General features: G+C 39.2%; 2 protein-coding genes across 2 annotated transcripts; both read right to left on the bottom strand.

The window, feature by feature from the left end:
* Positions 1-7263: 7263 nt before the first annotated feature.
* On the bottom strand, positions 7264-8580 carry LOC123967490 (inward rectifier potassium channel 2-like). Its single transcript, XM_046043600.1, has one exon. It carries the CDS (start codon positions 8578-8580, stop codon positions 7264-7266), a length of 1317 nt encoding a protein of 438 aa, XP_045899556.1.
* A 4407-nt stretch (positions 8581-12987) lies between these two features.
* On the bottom strand, positions 12988-14133 carry LOC123967491 (inward rectifier potassium channel 16-like). The gene has a single exon (XM_046043601.1). The coding sequence runs from the start codon at positions 14131-14133 to the stop codon at positions 12988-12990; it is 1146 nt and encodes a 381-aa protein (XP_045899557.1).
* Between the last annotated feature and the right edge of the window lie 7545 nt (positions 14134-21678).

The following is a 21678-nucleotide window of genomic DNA, read 5'->3' as shown; positions in this document are numbered from 1 at the left end:
CCGTAAAATTATTCAAACATGTCATGCGATCATCATTTCATTTCATTTGGAGCTGATGTTAATGGTTGCCAAGATATCAATATAGTAAACATGGCTATAGGCCTTTCTTGGCTCTTTTAGGTGCGGAAGCTGCTTCGTCCTGAGGGGGCCGGTGCGCCACTTGTTCCCTGGAAAGACATCAGCTCTATTTACAAAAACAGCTTTACAATAGCGAGTGAACAGTTTGGTTCTTTGAACATGGAGCCAGTAGCGGTGTAGGTTACGGAAACAGGCTTGTGGTCAAAGTGAATCCCCAGGGAATGCTGGGAATATGTGGGTAGGAAGAGTCAATGAGTATCCCTCCTCTCGTCTGGCAATTATCCCATCAGTGTGAATGTGTGTAACTGTATGAATGAAAGCATGGTATTCCTGGAGAAGAGCATGTATATTCAAGTTGACTTTACCTGAGTATACAAACTTTTAAAGAAGGTAACCTTTGTGGTAAATAAGACAATATTCTTTGATTATGCTACAGCCAACAGATGGTTGTTTGGCAGACATCAACAGATATAAATATGCAATGTATTTGGTGGTCCGTGTGTATGGACATGGTAGCTGGCTGACATTACCGGTTTGGTGGTAACTTTTGTCACTGAAAGGCTGGACACAGTTCAGAGGTATGCATCTCTCCTCAGCTGTCCTCGTAAACAAGCCTGTCTCAAGTATCTCTTGTCCTTTAAATTCTCCTTTCTAGAAATCAACCATGTTTTTGTAATACTTTTTATTTTATTTCATTGTTACGTTCCAGGCTTCACTCACTAAGTTTCTCACTGAGTTTTTTATTTTGAGGGGAGACTTGGCAGAGACCCTGGCAGGATAACCACAGACAGGACAAGAATAAAATAACAAATCTCAGAAGGAAATGGAAGAGAGAAACATAAAAGTTTTCACACTCAGAGAGAGTGTGTTGCTGCTTACATACGTCGCTTTTAACTCCCACACCGCCAGCACGACTTGTTATGATGGAGGTCAGGGAGGTTTACTCAATGATATGCCTCCATTATAGGCAACAAAGTGCAAAACCACACCGAGCCAAGTCCTCTCAGTACAAGGTGATGTTGGTCAAGAGCCAACAATGAGCATTAAGTAGATATCACTTTTGTTTCCTGGCTGTCGATGTATTGGTCAAGGTCAGAGGAGCCTGTGCCAGAAGGATAAAGGTCAGCGGCATGAATAGAAAAGCAGTTACTGACAGAGGTACAGCAATGTGATTGTTGTAAATTTATTCTTCCCTGACGACTGTATGTGAAAAACATAATCTCAAACAATGACACAAATGTAGAATATATATTACATGAAAAGTAAAACAATTTAAACAACTCACAGATGACCAAGCACACGTTTGCATTGTAAGCTGCTGTGTGCCGAGTGCCTTTTTGTTGCTGCTTGTGTGACCAGACACAACCATGTGAACAAATATACATATTATCTTTCAGCAGGCTCAGGGAATGCAAAAAGCCTGAATCTTGTCCAACATATTGTACCTGCTGGATTCTCCTCCCCCCACCCTCCTCACCACCCCCTGAGTGTCATGAGACACTCAGCTGTCAAAAATAGAGACAAAATGAGTGTCAACAGGTGTGTGTTTGTGTACATGTTTGAGGTTATTGTAGTTCAAAAATCCAAAATTAAACTATAATTAAATGTAAGTGGGGAAAGCAAGCGTGCAAAACAACAGCAGTTTCACTATCACTAGCCCGGAAACCTCTTCACACACACTAACACACAGCAGTAGAAGGTTCTGGCAAGTGGTTCAGCTGTTGGCTGTTGGGTGACACACATTTATCTGTGATCTGACACTCCAGTCCTGTTTAAAGTTAACAGTAAAACCTTACGGGTCTACTGTGTTGGCGTATATCTGTATGGCCAATATCTCACACACTCAAATCATGCTCCATCAGGTCATTTTAATTTGCTGAATGTAGGAAATGGCCAGAATGATATAGGTTTACAGCTGAAGGCAGTTGGATGTGTCTTTTTTTATTTTTATTTTTATTTTTTATTTTTTTTTACAAATTCTCATCAAAAACATAAAATTTGAATGTACCCTGACCACATTAACCCCTACACCTTTGTGTGCTTACATCCACGACCACTACCACTTCTTGGAGCATGTTAGCTGACACACCACTGCTGAATTCAGATTGCGTTTCTTTGCTGATTAGGTTAGCATTCTCTGCAGCAGACAGTCACATAGGATAAATGGTAACATAATCACCCTCCAAGTTGCAGTTTGAAGACAACAGTTGCGTATCAGTATTGCCTCTTATCCCACCACTCCCCATCAGTTAAGCATAGACTGACTAGCTGGCTGCAAGAGGCAGCAGGTCTATTCTACGCTGTTAGACCCACCAGAGGCCTTACGCAACTTTTCCTTGCGAGGCGGTTGGATTTGCGAGATCACACAAGAATCCTTCTGGCCAGACTTCAAGCTATACATATGGCAAAACTCAGTGGTTCGGACCCATCAGTATGAAACGTTGTATGAAAAGTTAAACCGATTTATTTTGCAGTATGCTAGGCCTGGCCTAGACGGTTTAAAAAGAGGCTACAGATTTCAATGCTGAAAATCAAAATATGACTTATAATTGCATTATAAGCTCTTATAGTCCCAGTCTAAGTGACCTGACTGTATCAGATCACAGGCTTCAGCAGGCCGTTAATTACTCGCTAAGAAGACAACATCTTCCATTAGTTATTATGCTTGTCAAAAACAAGGTCAAAGCTCCCTTCATGCGCATCCCTTCGACTTGTATTTACTTTCGTCCTCCGAGAAGAGTTCGTCCTGTGCATGTTCTGTCCCACTTCCAGAGTTGTTCAGGCAATGAGCCATTTTGAATAAATGGTCACAATTTGTGAGTGTCACCGCTACTACAGCTTTACTTTGTCACACTGTCAAGATTATTGTACGTCCTGCTCAGAAGTCACGCAAAATGGAGTAGCTGAGTGTAACAGAGACGTCACATCTTTCACACATCTATCAGATGTATGGAAACAACTGTGTATGCTTCAGTTCAGTCAAGCACTGAACTTCGATTATGTCTTTTGATGTTTGGCACTGCAGACAGAGCATCGTCAACACTGAACACCTCCCTTATAATCATATATATCATGTTATCAAGACAGCAACCCAAGTCCAGCTTTCTTTGACCTCAGCGGCACTCATTAGACATGAATTTAGGCCAAACACATACAGCTACAGCTATTTATAAAGCAGTAGGCTGTGGATGTACCCCATACAAGATCAGAGTCAGATAATTTTTTGAAAATAATAGCTTTTCTAAATATGTTCAGGAAAGACTTTGTCCAGACTACACACACTTCCTCTTGAGCGGTAGATATGCCTGTGATTTTAACACTCTCTAAAATTATGCGTATAAACTGTCTCTAAGTGACAGTCACTGAGATAAGCCAGCAGTGAGCTTTCACAAGGGGTACCAAGAAGACAAATGCTTCATTTCCACTGATCATATGTTTATGTTTTATAGGTTCATACTGAGGTCTGGGGTGTGGAATATGTCCATTCCACTACAGGTGTTCATCCGTACAAAATGCTGAAACCATATGTAGCACAGAACCATAGGTGTCATTTACATTGGGGACGCTGGGGACATGTCCCCACCACTTTTTGAAATGGCTGATTTTGTCCCCACCACTTTTTAAAAGCATAATTTGTTTAAAACAGTGTGAAATATAGCTTGCCGTCAAAATAACAAATGAAAATGCTTTCAGAAAGGTTTATTTATACATTAAGAAAACATGCAGTGCAATTAAAATATAGAAGAAACAAATCTGCATTGTCCAAAAACATAACATAAGCTAAAAAAAAAACCAACAAGGTTTAAAATGACCCAAAAACGAGCAGCACCAAATAAGTATCTTTAACAACTTCTTGACACAGTTTATTTTTGTTCTCTCCACCATAAATTGAATCAGAAACCTTCACCAGTATGCAGAAAATTAAGTGTTTAATGATCAAAACCAGCCAGACCGCCGCTCATATAGCTCCGCATTGAGGATATCTTTAAAACACCACTGAAGGATCTTTCCGTCTTGATAAGTCAAATACTATGTATGATATGTTGCTTTACTCTGCTGAGGAATTGTTATGTTTATATTCATATAATCTGAAGGTCAAGCTGACCAGCCTGTTGCTAATAAGCCAGTTCAGGGGAATCCACCAGAGATGTCATCAGCGTCATCGACAAGAGCTCTCTGGCCAACAATGGCTGTCAATTTCAGTTTACAGTTCACCCAGCATGACTGAACAGCCACCAGCTTATTTCATTTCAGAGGTTTCAGGACTTAAGCAATGACATTTCTATCCGAGATGACTAGCTAGAACAAAGTGATCAAATTTTTTTCATATAACAAACCTTATTGCAGGACTCCGAGGCATGGCAAAGCAGAAAAACATCATCAGCTTTTATATTTAAGGCAGTGAAAACTAACTTAATGTGAATTAATTGAAATTTCTTTTCTAAAAGGAAAAGCAACAGACCCAATTTTCACTTCGTGCCGGAGCTTTGTGGCAGTTTCATTGGCTAATGTGGAAAAAGTCCCGAGGCAGCTCCCGCTTCCTATGTAGAACCAAATCAAATCGGCTCACTGCCTCCCCGCGGATGTGTCTGATCAATAGATCCCGACTACGTCTCATGCAGGCAGAATGCAGCTCTGGATGGAAACTAACGAAATTTGCAGACAGATTATCATACTGCAAGCCCACGTACATCTCTGATACAACCATATTGATCACTGATCTATTGCTTAATAGTGTTTTATGCATATTCATGCTGGATTAGAGGACCTGGTGGGTGATCACAGAATGCTGGCTGCATCCTCTCTGGAGAATTGGTGTGTTATGCAATTGTGTGGTTTTGTAGACAGATCACATTAAACTAATAATTTCTGTTGAAAATCTCTGAAAAAAAGCAGATCATATTTTTGTTCATTCAAACTTTGTGGCTTTGAGACATATAAATTCTACAGTATATCCTACTGCTAATTCTACACATTAACACCAATCCTCAAGACACTCCGTGGTGCAGAATACACTTATTTTCCACAGTTTACAGAAAGAGACTGGGAAAAGTAAATGAGGCGTTTTTTCCATCGCTGTCATAGAAAATGACTTCCAGCGGAGCCAACTGATATAGCATGGGGTCTCTGTGGGCTCTGTGAGTCACTTTAGTGAATTATACTAAATGATGGCGTGAGCTCTGACAGCTAGCAGCCTGGAATTTGGGCCACAGCTCCAAATTAGAGAAGCAGCATGTGTGTCCACAGCTAAAACAGTCGAGCAAGCCTTGGCTCACCAACTCCAGATGTCACACATTTTGGGTCAAAATGCAAATCGCTTTTCGCACATTAGACTACCTTTGTAAAGTTTTGCTCACGTAAACATAGAAGGATTGGTAAAAATTGTTCAGTTCATGTGTCATGCACACAATATCATCTATTTGTTGTTTACAATCAATGCATCAACTTCATAATGATTTTTATATGTTTTTATTGAAAAAAAGACATAAACAGTTTTCATCAACTGCAATATCAATATACATTATTTACCTTATAATTTACAAAAAGATTTTAAAAAATCTGTACAGTCTGGTTTGTGCAGGAAAGTGGGGAGATCCTGGTAGAAAAATAAAGACCTAAGACAGGAGAGGTATCAGTACGAGAACAGATAAAATGTTTTAATAGATTTTCTTTTCAGAGAAGCAGTAGAGTGTTCTGGCTTCGACTGACCATTATCCAAGCATGAATGTGTCACATTGACACCTAGAGTAAAAGATAAAAAACATTAAAGCTCAATCTTGAGTAAGACTGAAGTCAAGTGTGCTACATCTGTTCAGGATTTGTGATTGTAACTGAAATATTAATCAACAGACCTGATCTTTATTAAGACAAAGCAAGGGCCCATTCAGAAATGACAAATAACTTCACAAGACCCACCGTGGTGATGTGTGAGGGTTAACAAGGATGTGTCCAAATTCTGCACATCTGCCATGCCAACAACACTGATGTGAATATAAAGCCGACTACATCAAAATCAACTCAAATAATGCAACGTTTCAAAAGCCAAGCGCCATTAGATGAGGAAAAGTTCAGGTTTAAACTTCAACTAACAGATGAGTTACACTTGCATCTTATATGTATGTACACATTTGGCTTTGGGTAATTAAACAGTTTCTGCTGTTATGGGGGAGGGGAGTGCACTAAAGCTTTGGAAAACACACTGACAGAATCATGCTTGTCTACATCAAGAAATTCCATTATAAGCTGCATCTGTAATCTTCAAAATGGATACTTTAAAAGACAAATAATACATTATGGCTCCTAGATTTCTCCCTAAACATACAATATGTAACTTAGCAGCACTTATCATCAACATTCATAACCTCGGCACAGGGTTGAGCTTCCTGTCACATTCTACCAATGATTTATATTGCACATTATAACAAGAAGACCTGCAAGGAGTGGCAGCATACTGGATAGTGAAATGCCTGTGAATGCTTCTTCCTCCTGTGACATCTGCTGCAGCGTGTGCTCAGTCAAAGCCAAATCTCCCGAGTCCATCCACCAGGACAGAGACTTTTGTTAAGGCACACGCTGCAAAAGATACTATACTTAAACAAGATCGGTTGAAGAGCATTAGTGTACTTGTGCAAGACACCTCTTTCCTGCCTCACACCATGAGAGCAACACAACACTGAAGAAGACTGTAAATATACTTTGCTAAGAGACCAGCTCGTTAACAAACAGTAGCCTTTGTGCAAGTGGTTTAAATGATTTTAGCAACTTTTAAAGTAAGATTCCTGAACTTAAAATGACAAAAAATATATATTAATTTAGGTTGGTATTTAAAAATGATAAATCTCAAAGTTTCAGGTTCACATCTTTTTTTAAATTTAAATTAAATAGATTTCATTATTCTAGCCAGTCACATCATTATGTGACATTTAGGCCACAGAAACTCCTATCATACCCAGGATGCTCAGTACAAAACATGCAACCAGTAAATTTATCACCACTTTTACTATAAACAATATAAGTCTGGATTTCCATGGTGTCTTATGCGTGAGCTTCTGCATAGAGAACTATATACTCAAATCACAGTCGTTTACAAACTGTCATGCATTATAAAGAACAGCAATCATTACCAAATTCAAGCTGTTTTTAACATACCACATTCTAGTATTTAACCCTTCTTTATCTCTGCAGTCATATTTCTGATTCTGCTGTCAAAGGCCTTGATTCTAAAGGCAAGGAGTCCAGATTGCATTCAGAGTCTGACACCACATCTGTGTTTGTGTCTTCAAGTGCACCAACCTCGACATCCCTCATCTCCCCGTTTCCCTCCCCCTCAAACTGCTCTTCCATCTCGACTTTTTCGAGAGCCACCTCGTTCTCGTAACAAAAGGAGTTCCTTGAGCTAGAGGCGTCGGACTTCTTCTCGGCTAGTTCCCTGGCACTACAGCTGGGTGTACTGGGCACCTCATACGTGTTTTCGAAGCGAGAGTAGTCCACTTTGTAGTAGTTCTTTTCCTCAAAGAGCACTGGCTCAAAGCGGTGGCCCCAGAGAATCTCGCTGGCCACGTAGGAGCTCCGACATTGAGTAGTCATGGCTGTAGCCTCGACCATGCCCTCCAGAATCACTACGATCTCAAATTCTGATGTCTCCAACTCCTGTTTGCTCATCTCATAGAATGGGCTGTCCTCATCGATCTCATGTACAATGGTGATTGGAGACACCAGGAAGATTCGGTCAATGCCACTATCAAATCCTACGTCAATGTCTACCTGATCCAAAGGGATGAACTCACCCTCAGCGGTGGTGCGGGATTTGAGCAGCTGGGCCCTGACGTGGGCCTCCACCAGGTGACTCTTCCTCAGGTTCCCCACACGCCACATCAGGCAAAGTTTACCGTCCCTCATGGCCACTGTAGCATAATGGCTGAACACCAGGGTCTCATTCCTTTTTTTGGGTTTAGCCATCTTGGCCATGACAGCACCAATGATGAAAGCGTCGATGATGCAGCCCACAATGCTTTGGACGACAACCATGAAGACGGCAACGGGGCACTCCTCTGTCACATAGCGATAACCATAGCCAATAGTGGTTTGGGTCTCCACTGAGAACAAGAAGGCAGCGGTGAAGCTGTCCACATTGGAAACACACATCTGAGTCTCATTGTCTAAGTCTCCATAACAGAGGGCCACTACCCAGAAGACTAAGCCAAAAAACAACCATGACAGCAGGAAAGAAAGGCAGAAGACGAGCAGCATCCAGCGCCAGCGGATGTCCACGCAGGTGGTGAAGATATCTGCCAGGTACCGCTGGCCTTTCTCACTCATATTGATAAACTGCACATTGCAGTGGCCATCCTTGCTGACGAAGCGGCTCTGATGTTGGTGCTCTGTGTGCACCTTGTTGACATTGCCGTTGCCGTAGCCATTCGGGACAGCAATAGTGGCCAGCTTCATGCCATCTTCCTCAGAGGACACAATGCTGTAACGGTGGCTTCGCACACTCCCCATTACTTCCGCCTGGGAGGGCTGGGCCGATTCTGCTGTGGAAAACAGTCTAAGTTTTTGGTAGAAGCGTTGGAGAAACAGTTTTGAATGATCCCGGGGACAAACTCAAGCAGAAAGTGTGGACAACAGGACTAGATCCGGCAGGGTACTGGGAAGACCGGCCTGTGCTTCTACAGGCGTGCTGTGCACCTTTGGTGAGGGCAGGTCACTCCTATCTGATGGCTGTTTTGGACCTCATCAGTGAAGTGGGCTGTGGACATTACAGACAGAGAGGAAAACTGGTTTAAAGCAATTGGCAGGAACCAGAGCAAAGACTAGTGTGTGTGGGTGTGTGGTTTTGTGCTGCCTTAATAATGCATTGCACACTCAAAGTTAGCAGCACTGTTCTTGCACACACAGACAATATACAAACAGTGTCTGAAGTGCCGTCAGAAAGCACAGGGAATGCATTGTACATACATTATCAGAGGTAGATTAGAATATTATTCAAGCCCTTAGATAGCTGACAAAGTGGGAAGGATGTTTACCATGCTTAATGTTTTAATTAGGCAAAGACATAAAGTGAGAAAGAAATGCATAAAGTCAGAACATGTTGCATGCATTTAAAAACAAACTAATTACTACATTTCATACTATTTTATCTCAGTTTTTAAGTGCACAGTTTCATAACACACGTGCATATACAGAGCGAAAACTAATTCACAACTACAGTTGGCACCACTGAATCGTGTAATACAATTTAATGAACCCTGCAGCTTTTCAGAGAGGATGACGCTCTTTCCGTGAAAGCAACAGTAACCTTGCATCATATGTAATAGAGCAACAAGGGCAGCTAAATTAGAAATGTTATTGACTTGGTGTGTGTGTCCTGAAAGGTCCATTAAAATGCAACACCACAGGCTACAAAAGGCCATGGTCAGCCAGACATGCTCTGCTTGTGCCAAAATAACTCCCCACCTCCACTTTTGAGTCTGTCCCATCTGAGGGTCACTATTGTGTCAAAGTAAAAAGGGGCCATTTTCAGTAAATATTCTGAATAGATTTTCTTTGATTTAGTTGTGAAAGCATGGTGCTTATGTCAAAAAGGAAACCTTTGTTAACAGAGGGTGTTATTTTTTTATTCCATCATCTAATTTATTGTGTATTAAACTGATCTGAAAGTGATCAAAAGTCATGTGGGAGGACATGTGCAGGACATGGTCCTAAATCCCCCTGCATCATCAGTGTTTTTCTCAACTAATGATGTCACTCCTGGGTCGACCAGAAATAGCAACCTGTCACATACACTAATGGGAATATGGGGCTCCATTCAGCTCAAAGAAAGAATTTAATTGGATTTTAGTGATTTCATATGATATTGAAAATGATGTATCCATCTCCAAAGTGCTACTTTGTTTAATTATTAAACTGATTATTAAATTATTAACCATTCACAAATGACTTGCATTACTTAGTGAGAAAGGAAACTTAGACCATGTCATCTTTCTTATTACAAGCACAATATCCAGTTTACTTCATGTTCATACTGGCCATTCACTCATCTATTTATTTTGGCTGCACAAAGCTTAGAATACACTTTAGTTTAGTGTAGTTTAGACTACATGATTGGAGAGAAGAATACGGCTGACAGTTGAGAGGAAATGTTTGTGATACATTGATTCTTACAGAAGTTAACAGTTAACAGTGCATACATTTTTAATATAGGTTACTCTCTGACATTGAGCACATCACAAACTGAGGTCCCTTTCTCTTCCTCTCATTACAACTGTCACACAGTTTACTGGGTTCTCTCTCGCTGAGCTTTCATCGGCTCACTATATCGCATCATTTAGTACAGCAGGTTGGTACACGGTGACAGACCAAGGCTTCCAGAGGCTGCAGAACCTGTAACTGTTTGTTTTGCATGTGTTCTCAATACAAGCCAACAGCTGAGGCAGATGGAAACTGGTTACATAAAGCTACTCTATTTATGATTACTCAAATCAATAACTTTGGCCAATCATTCAGCAGATGACATCTTTTGTTACAAGCTTTGACACCACTTGTTATTTTGGAATAGATGCCCTTTCATTAATGCTACATATTTGTATTAATTAAATTTATAAATATTTATTATATATATACACATTTGTTGCGCTACATGGTCAGTATAGTATTACACTCATCTATAGGCACCATGAGCTACAGAGTTCAGTTCAAATCAATGGCAGGAGCAATGCAGATCATCCAAGGTATATCCTGCAATATCCAAAGGCAGGTGCATGAAGACAGCAGCCTACAATGTAATAATAATAATAATAATAACAATAATATGATAATAATAGTTCTACATAATAACACATGGAACAGCTTTTTTCATTAATGAAAGTAATTTCTTCTTACAGGACATACGTTTCAGCATTTTGCAGTGAGTCTATATATTAGTTATTTTTTTAATTAGAGATAAATCTTATTGCAACTACCTGTTGGTCCTTGCAGCGCAAATCTGCCGTTTCCCCGTTGTGATAAGTCCCATATGCGCCAGATATGCACACCGCGTCCCTTTTATTCTTGCTGCTCGTTTATTATGTTCACTTAATTTCCCGTGTGGCGCTGCAAATTCTGCCATAACCCTGTCCAACAATGCTGAAGAAGATGTTTCTCGTTGCAAAGACAGACTTTAAAAACACGCGTGCTTATCCCCCGCCCCTGGCGCAGCGGCGGCCAATAGAAAGCTGCAGCGCCTGTTTGAGGCTCTGAGCTCACAATATTATCTGTCTGAGTGGAAGACAAGAGGAGACAACCCTCTTCTCTCATAGGACAAATGAGAACTTTTAAACTGGAAATCCTTAGTCTGGGTGGAAAACATCTTCAGAGTTGCTACAAAACATGAATGAATAAATTAAAATGTAAAAACACATGCATGTAATTTGTGAAATTAGTCAACTACTACCAAATTGGAGTTGATATGTTGCGACACTAACTATTTGTCTCTCTCTCAACTATACTGGGTAGTGAGTAGATCTAATAAGATTGATTGTGAAATGTTACAATCACCACTGAATGTGTGATGTGTGATGTACTCAGTGAACACAAGGTGGCGGTGTAGAGCTTCAACGAGGATGAACTCACACAGTAGCCTACTGGCATCACATCATGTCATTAGTATTACAGTTTTTGTTAATCTTTGGTACTATTATCGCAAGTATGTGTTAAAATTTCACAACTTGTAGTACAAAACTGGAAACTCATCACACTTGCAACACAGCCAGTTTTTCCTTCAAACCACACAACCATTGGTGCTAAATGTTAGTTTCTCATGAAATGCCTTGAGAACACCAAAACACAACATAATGATATCTTTTCAGTTCTAACAGTGATCCAATAACAAAAAATGCAAGATACATATTTCAAATCACTTTAGAAGTACTGAAAGTAGTATGCAACAGTGTACTGTAAAAGACAGATTACACAGTTTTCACATTAGGCAATACACTTACATTACCCGACATTTATAGAATCTATCATTTACATAATATCTATGTTGACAAGTTGTGATCAATGAAGACATCTTCTCCAATCATTGATGCAAGAAACAAACTTTTACTGTATTTTACAATAATGCAACATGTAGGTTTTTTCAAATCGAATTTAACAATTACTATAACAAATATGGATGGTAATCATGTAGTGTATTTTACAGTATTGTACTGTACATACTGTAATCATTGCAGTGGTCCTTTGTGACTTTGTTTGTTAGAGCACTATGCTACCAAAGCAAAGGTTGTGGGTTTGAATCCCACTGAGGTCACATACAGTGAACATCTCACGCCTTAAGGTGGTGATTCTGAAGTTTTGAATCTTAACATATCAGAAACAAAAATACATACATGTATACTAAGCAAATGTGTCAGCGATGATCAATTAGGAACAATGAGCATAGTGATAGTAAAAGGTATTTTAACAATAGAGAATATAATCTTATCCAAAGCTATGCATGTACTTTGTATGAACATAATGTATTTCAATGTGCAACATGTCAACATGTCTTTCTACATGTTTTTATTGTCAATGTCAAATGTACTTATAGTTCTGAAAAAACGACCATTTGATGAACAGTTGTGTTTTTGTACTTTTGTAGTGGTGAAATATAACCACATAGCTACTTTTGTGAATAGTACCACAGTGACAGAAAAAAACTGTATTACTACAATTCATGTTTCAGAGTTTAAGAAGGACATATACAACAACAACATGTACTTGACTTACATTTGTGATAATGGATTTTATTCATCTAAAGCATAAAACAGTTATACTCATATAATGTCACATATAAATATATTTACAAGAGGACATTTTATCACAATATCTCTAAAACTTATGGGATAAATCCACCCAATATTACAATGTATGGCTTTCTAGTGGTTTACGTTACAAACAAGTTTGCTGTATCACCTCTCCAGTGATGTCAGGATTCACCTTTGTGTTTCCGTTTCTCTTGACTGAAGGGAAGAGTGGACTGTGGGACTGACTGCCCTCTACAGGACGTCTCCCCCTGTCAAACTCCTCTGCACTGAGCAGGGGCACCGGTACCCACGTGGTCTCATTGAACAGAGCGTAGTCCACCTTGTAGTGCTTCTTGCCCAGTTTCAGCATGTCCCGGAAGCGCTGACCCCAGCGGATGTCTGCTGGTGTATAGGAGGTTCTCGTCTGGTGGAGCATACCTGTAGAGTCACCGGTGTAGGTGAAAGACACCACCAGTTCAAAGTCGTCCCCCAGCAGGTCGTCAGGGCCCAGGCTGTAGAGGGGACTGCCAGGCTCCAGCTTGTGAACAATGGTGGCTGGTGTTGCGAGGACAATGTCTCTTTTCTGGATGTCCAGGTCCTGGTATGACATCACAACAGACCCCAATGGCTGTCTTATAGGGCGGACTAACAGCGCCCTGGTGACACCCTCCAGGATGTGATTACCTCTGAAGTCCCCAAGTCGCCATGAAAGACACAGAACCCCATCTCGCAGGTTGACCACTGCACACCTGCTAAAACCCACCGTCTGAGCTCTCTTACGAGCAGATGCCATCTTAGCTACAACAATACCAATGACAATTGTGTCAAGGATGCAGCTGAATAAATCTTGAACTGTCACCACAACAATGGCCACGATGCAGTTCTCAGCCGTCGCCCTAAAGCCGTAGCCAATAGATGTCTGGGTCTCCATCGAGAACAGAAAGGCTCCAGTGAAGCCACGCATGTTGTGCACACAGAGTTTGTCTTCGTCATTATCAGCGTCTTTGTGTACATAGGCAATTAACCAGTACCAGAGGCCAAAAAAGAGCCAGGAGAGAATGTTAGAGAGGGAAAAGATGAGGAGCATCACCCTCCAGCGAATCTCCACAAGAGTGGTGAAGATGTCCATCAGGTATGGGCTCCAGTCTCCAGGAACCTTCTGGAAAACCACAGGAAAACTGCCATCTTTCTGCATGTAGCGTAGCCGACTGCCCTCGTTTTGCCTGCCCAGTGTGTGGATTGTAGTGTAATTGGTATCAATGACGACCTGCTCGTCCCTTTCTATGCTCATCATGACCAGCGCTACCTTTGAGTCTCCTGTAGAAAGATCAGAGATGAGATGGAAAACGCATGTTAGGATGTTGTATTTTCAAGTTAAAGCTGAATAAGAAGACAAAGTGAACTCTGGGCTGGAGGGACAGCGTTTTACTCATTACATGTGACTAAAATGTAAAAGGCTCTCAGACTTGTTTGTTAGGCTATACCCTTCATGTTTGAGCAAACAGCCTAGGTCACTCTGAGCCTCGGGCTGTCAGCAGCAAATGACTTGAGCCTTGACCAGCTCTGGGTGTGAAACATGTACTTCAAAAGCACGATTTTCTTAATGATTATTTACCACAAGTTCCATTACAGTCTGGACACTTTCCAAATCACTTGTGCTAAGAGCTCTCTGTGGGCACTTTAATATCTGTGTTATAAAATAATGTAATCATGCAGAGGATTTTTTTGTTCATTCAGCTTGTTTTGTTAAAAAACAAATGCATAAATTACAGTTGTGATCCCTCCTGGTGAGAATCATGAACCATCAAAACTATAAAGACAAATTTCAAATTTCAGCACACTCAGATCTTAGCATTATAACACGAAATGTCAAAGAACAAGTGTTTTAATGTTTTAATATGTAGTTTTTGTACATGATGGTGACTTATTCGGATATGCATAAGCTTGGTATATTTAAACAAAAACAAAACTTGTGTCATCAACCTTTGGCTCACAAAAATTTAAAGTCATTTAGAATTTGTAGACTTGATATGCAAAAGAAAAACATGCATCCATGTTTCGCCCTTATCACTAATTTAATTTTGTTTTCTCAAACAAGCTTTATTGACATGAGACACTTCATATTTCTGTCTTTTATAGACTGAGTGCTTCAAGACAAAAAATTGTTCAGGTATTGATCTGAGCCCATGATGATATAGATTTGGCCATGACAATGTGACAAGATTAACCAAGCCTTTGGGTCAGGGAATTTCCCCCCACATGGTATAACCTCTTTTTAATCAGTTTGGCTTATCTCTTTAGTTTTGAGTTTTGGCAAGGCTGTTGCCTTCCAGATGTGACCCAGAACAATGGCAAACAGGGATGAGTCAGCAAGCGTTTGACAACATACCAAAACTGTGTTATAAAAAATTTATATGTGGTACTTTGTGCCATTTTCCATAAACTATCCATTTGCTTTTGCCTCAAGGTAAGGCCTGTAAGTCCTAGGAAAGTATGTCTTGGTTAATTAAGCAAAACCTTGACCTCAGTGCGGTGCAGTTATTAACGTATTTTTGTCCTCATGAGGGGTAAATTATTATCCTCCAACCACCTCTAACAACTTTCACCTCCGAGTGTTACCTCAGAAGTCAAACTTTAACCATGCCACCTTCTTTTCAGTCAGGTCATCACTTTCTCACACTGTACTGTAAGTAATGTGACAGCTGCTTGAGTTGTCACTGATGAAAGGCATATGATCAAGTTCAGTCATGATCAGCTAAGCCCTTCCTTGCAAGAAGTCTGTCAGACTTTTATCAACTTTATTACTGCTTATTGATTTGGCTGAGAACACATAGCTGATGTTTATCTCAGTTTATGATAAATGGCTTCTCAAGAGTTCAATTGTGTTTAATTGTGCATCCAAACAATAAGCTGTCTTGGTTAAAGTGTTTGTGCAATAGTGCAAAGTGCAATCTTTGTGTTCTTGACCCAAAACTTAAACAAATACTTTGTTGTCAAGATTATATGCTGATTGATTTTAGAATATTATTCTGTTTGTGTATATCAACTTCACCTGTTTTCCTGCATATTTCTTTTTATCCTAGCTCTATTATTTTGTGTTATATTTTGTTATATAATAGTTTATGCTTAATCATTATTTATTTTTAAATTCCAGTGAATGCAATAGATGTACTAAAACATGTTTTGGTACATATTTAACATGAAGCTACTGCAAAACAATCTATGGGAAAACATACAAAACAAAATACAGGTAAAGAAAAAGCACTTGTCGCCTTTGAATAATTTATTTCATAATGTTTCTTCAGTTCATGGAAGTACTTAATAATTGCAGTTAAATTTGTTTGTCAATGAAGAGTTAATTTATACTGTTTAATTATTACAACTTGCTGTCATTGTTTCCTCCCTCTGGTTGGCTTGCCCCTGCTAATATCTTGAAGTATTATTCTGCATTATTTACCTATTCAGCTGCATTTGTAATTAATGAGTAACTTCAAGCTACTTACAAGAAGTATTTTAAAGTCTTTGACACACTATTCTTATCACCAAGCTTCTGTGATTACTTGTAGAATCACAAACCCAATTTGCAGCATGGAAGATTTAAATTTATGTCAGAATTCTTGTTTATTACTTTGAATATGTTTCTGATATGTCTACAGATCTTATGAAAAGCAAATATATATTATAATATAATATAATATTTCAATATTCAACTTACTTGCAGAGTAGAAGTTAGAGTTTGTCAAGTGTCACGCAAGCCCTTTAAGTTCTGCCAAGCATTAAACGATGTGTTGCCACAGTGGAAGTGTCTGAATTCTGTTAGTTGCAAAGTGTTTGTGGGCCGGCCTGGTCCCATTTTGTTCTATAACAGCAATCACTTCCTTCTGAAACCTTATTGGACAATCTGGAAGAATTTATGACCTCTGAATATTTGAGAGCTTCCCCAGGACAGAAACATCAAATGTCCACTATCTGTTTGTTCCTGGGTGATTCAAGTAGCCTTCCCAAAATTAATAATTGTAGAGAGATATTGATGTTTTTTTATGTTATTCAGCAGGTTATTTTGCAGCCATGTGTAATTTCCCCTCGGATATCTGTGATTCAGACGGCAAGATAACCTTTGCTCTATGGATTTTCTTTGTTTCTGTCCACAAGTTGATTCTGATAAGACAAGAGATCTGAGCTGAATTGCCAGGACACCATAACTATTAAACCACATTTACTGCCATTGTAAGTGCATCCAAAGCTGTTACGAAACCCCCCACCACCCAAAACCAACCTGATTCACTATGTATTGATTTTATTATTAGATGATGTGTGAAGACAACGATAAGAGACATTCCTCTGAGAGATAACTTGGAAAGAACAGTTCATTAGTCATTTACAGGCAGAAACTATTGAACTAATGATTGAGTGAAAACAAAGACAGAAAAAAACTAAGCCTTCCTTTACTAAAGCTTTTGATAATTACTGCTTTTCTCTAACTTTGTTTTTGTTTCTGTGCCTTAAAAGCTGCCAAGCTGTGCATGCGTGGTCTGTGAGCCAAGAATGCAGAGATGCATTCTATTATATTTGTATAATCATACTGACCTTACAGTATTTAACTTTAGAACTGCAATTGACCTGTGTGAGTGTTAGACTTTTGGATGGACAAATCAAGCAACCTGAATATGTCACCTTGGGATCTGGGAACTTAAAATAGAACATTTTTTGTAGTCATCTTCCCGGAGACAGCAAGTGCAGCCCCATCATCCGCCAGCCAGCTCTCATGCAGACACAAACACACTCTACGCACTAGCCATGTATATAAACAGCATCACAGTTTGAGTCAGAGTCACTAATTGTCTGCCCGTGTTGCAGGAACCCACCTCTGTAGCTCTTTGCCTGGTCTTCTTGGCGTGGAGCATGTTGGTGTCCATGGTGCTGACACGGTTTGCCAAAGATGGCAGCCTCCTTTTCTGCTGCAAGTTCCAAGGCCCAGTCCCAGAAAACAAGGAAGAGATAGAGGATGAGGGTTAGGAAGACTTGACCGTGAAACAAATACTGCATGTGTTGAGTCTGTGCTGCAATACTTTTGATACTGAGTCAGGTATTTTGATTCTCACAAAGTCTTGATTTTGGATAAACAAAAAACTATTTATGACCTATTCTGATTGCTACTTTGATCAGAACAACAACAGAAGCCAAAGCTGACTGTCGTTCGACTGAGTGCTTCAGAGCAGGACCATTGCACGCTCAGAAAGGTGGCCTACTTCCTGGAAGATCTTGATGCAAAGTGAGAGACATCAGAATTTTCTAGCACAGGACAAGACATTTTTCTGGTTCTAATTCTTTTTTTAGCACTGTATACTTTTTTTGCCATAACTCATATGAGTCATAAATTATAAATGTACAATTAACCATTTTGATTTCTGGTACAGGTCATCACTCTGATAAACAATTATCCTCTGACTCATGGTGTCAGAAATAATTCCTTTATAATAACCCAGTAACTCTGACTCTAATCAGCCACCTGTTTTCTGTTTACTACTTATTGTTTATTTGTCATTCTGTAATTCAGTGCTGTTCATACTGTTCATATTCTATATATTGTATATAATGTGTATATCATATCCACCTACTTGATGTACATATAACACATGCACATAATATTTATTTATTCCAGTATCCTTTGCATTCTGCTCCATTGCACTGTGTGTATGTGTATATATACATGTATATGAGTTTGTATGTATATACTAATCACATCCACCTTTGATATGTACATAATAATAATAATAGTAGCAGTAGTAGTAGTAGTAGTAGTAGTAGTAATAATAATAATAATAATAATAATAATAATAATAATAATAATAATTTTAGCACTCTGCTAACTGTACTACTATTCAATCTGTCAGCATTATTGTTGTCTTGGTTTATGGTATGTATATATGTGTTTTGTATACCATAATCTGTTGTAGTTTGATTCGTTCTTGTATGTTTACACATACCTGACAAATAAAGCTGATTCTGATTTTGATTCTAATAAAACCCACTCTCATAAATTTGTTATGCGTGTTGCTCCTCACGTAAACTATGACGATATGATAAAACAATATAACAATGGGATTCTACTTGTATTATCAGTTTGCCTTAACTGAGTCACATGATGCATGTAAGTGTATGAAATGATTATTTTTAAACTGGGACATCTGCACACATGACAAAACTGTTTTCCTGAAGCTTTTTCCAATATTGCACATCCCTGTCTTAAGGACTTGTATGGCAGTATTCCAGGAAATTATTCTGAGAGAATTTTAATCCATGCAATATGGTACAATATAACACAAACATATTAAATGCAAGGAAAAGACAAACCGAACAATTAATGACGCCAAATCTGATAAAGACTGATGTTACTTTGTTGCCACCTAGTGGTTGGATCATTCACTGCAGACAGGGTGGTGATCTGTTGCACTCCCTTACCCTCGTTTGATACATTTCTACACAGGGACCTGATGAAATTTTTAACCAGCAAGAACATGTCACAGCTCTGTTTATGTCCATCACGAAAACAAAGCTGTTGCTAATGAGAGGTGAATGTACTGTTGTGAAAATTCTAGGTGAGTCCAAGATAATTTGCAAAACATTTATAGTCATTTTGACGCTTAATATCTTATGAAACTACTTGAACAGCCCTCCATTATACTATTCTTATTAAGGAATTAGATTTAAATATAATTGCTTAATTAAGGTGTTTGTTTAAAGTGTTCATTCACAAATTATGGTTATAACTTATGTTTATTGTTTTTTTGTATAAATGTCCTGGGTAAATAACCAGTTTTTGAATAAATTTACACTCATGTAGCATTTACATTAAATATTTTTAAACTTTAGAAACTTCTCCTGCCACACTACAATTTAAAAACAATGTTTTTTTTATGGAATAAAGTTTGAAAAACTGGTTAAAAAAGTTGTCCTCACAAACACTGAGAATCTCCTTGACCCACTACAGTTTGCTTATAGGGCTAAGCGTGGGATAGATGATGCCACTGCTACTCTGTTAAATTTCTTATTCAAAAACCTCGAAGGTATAGTAAAACACATGCAAGGATTTTATTTGTTGACAAGCTCTTAAAGAACTTTGACCTTGGTTGGATTCTTTACTTTTTAACTGACAAAACTGAAAGAGTAAGGGTAAATGGTTGCTTTTCGGAGATGTCATCATCGACGGGGTCACCTCAGGGGTGTGTCCTCTCACCACTCCTCTATATTCTTTATACTGATGATTGCCGCAGCCAGCATGAAAACAGACACATTTTAAAATTTGCAGATGATTCTGCTATTGTTAGTCTCCTCTACTCCCAGGTGATCATGCTCCTGTTGTTGATGATTTTGTGCTCTGGTGTGATCAATTAAATTATCAATTAAATGCACAAAAGACAAAGGATATGCTGATTGATTTTAGGCATAAGTCATCAACTCCTCAGAACACTACCATCAATGGGCAGATGGTGGGATTCGTAGAAACATACAAGTATCTTGGCAGTCTGATCGACAATAAGTTGAACTTTAATTCCAGCACTGAGATGCTCTGCAAAAAAAGGCCAACAAAGACTGTTTTGCCTTCGTAAACTGTCAACATTTCATGTCGATAAGAGTACATCGAGTCTGTATGAACATTTTCGGTAATTTGCTGGTATGGTAATCTCACTGTCAAGGCCAAAACTGCTCTTTCCAATATAGTGAAAGTCAGCAGTAAAATTCTAGGTGTCCAGCAGTGTAGCCTCTCTGACCTGTACAACAGACAGGTAGTTAGGAAGGCCAAATCAATTATTTCTGCACCTACCCCCTTCATTTGGAGTTTCAGATACTACCTTCTGGTTTTCGGTTTAGATTACCCCCGGTAAAGAGCAATACATACAGGGACTCAATCATTCCAACTGCCATCTCCTTTCTAAACTCAGTCCGGATAAGTAGATAAATATAACAATTAAATAGTGATGGGGTTGTTATAACATGAATAGTACTGATGTTGATGATGTTCTTGATGTGATGGTGTTTGTTGTGGAAATGTTCCCTGTGTTGCAGTCTATTGTTGCTATATTGTTTTTTGATGATGATCGGATCTTTCTTTTTAACATATGGCTGTCGAATCGGAGACCTATTTATTTATTTCTATTTTCAGAAATGGAGCACCTTATTCTGTAGCACTTTAGCACTTAGGCCTATCTACAGTGGGTACGGAAAGTATTCAGACCCCTTTAAATTTTTCACTCTTTGTTTCATTGCAGCCATTTTCCAAAAATCAAAAAAGTTCATTTTATTTCTCAGTAATGTACACTCAGCACCCCATCTTGACAGAAAAAAACAGAAATGTAGAAAGTTTTGCAAATTTATTAAAAAAGAAAAACTGAAATATCACATGTATGTGTATGTATGTCAGACCCTTTGCTCAGTATTTAGTAGAAGCACCCTTTTGATCTAATACAGCCATGAGTCGTTTTGGGAAAGATGCAACAAGTTTTTCACATCTGGATTTGGGTATCCTCTGCCATTCCTCCTTGCAGATCCTCTCCAGTTCTGTCAGGCTGGATGGTAAATGTTGGTGGACAGCCATTTTCAGGTCTCTCCAGAGATGCTCAATTGGGTTTAAGTCAGGGCTCTGGCTGGGCCATTCAAGAACAGCCATGGAGTTGTTGTGAAGCCACTCCTTCGTTATTTTAGCGGTGCGCTTAGGGTCATTGTCTTGTTGGAAGGTAAACCTTCGGCCCAGTCTGAGGTCCAGAGCACTCTGGAAAAGGTTTTCGTCCAGGATATCCCTGTACTTGGCCGCATTCATCTTTCCCTCAATTGCAAC

This window comes from Micropterus dolomieu, linkage group LG02 (assembly GCF_021292245.1).
Source record: "Micropterus dolomieu isolate WLL.071019.BEF.003 ecotype Adirondacks linkage group LG02, ASM2129224v1, whole genome shotgun sequence".
Lineage (NCBI taxonomy): Eukaryota > Metazoa > Chordata > Actinopteri > Centrarchiformes > Centrarchidae > Micropterus > Micropterus dolomieu.
This window is presented reverse-complemented; position numbering and strand designations above follow the sequence as displayed.

Bases quoted from the DNA above. Each gene is read 5' to 3' on its own strand.
- LOC123967490 (XM_046043600.1), bottom strand. From the start codon at position 8,580: ATGGGGAGTGTGCGAAGCCACCGTTACAGCATTGTGTCCTCTGAGGAA.
- LOC123967491 (XM_046043601.1), bottom strand. From the start codon at position 14,133: ATGAGCATAGAAAGGGACGAGCAGGTCGTCATTGATACCAATTACACT.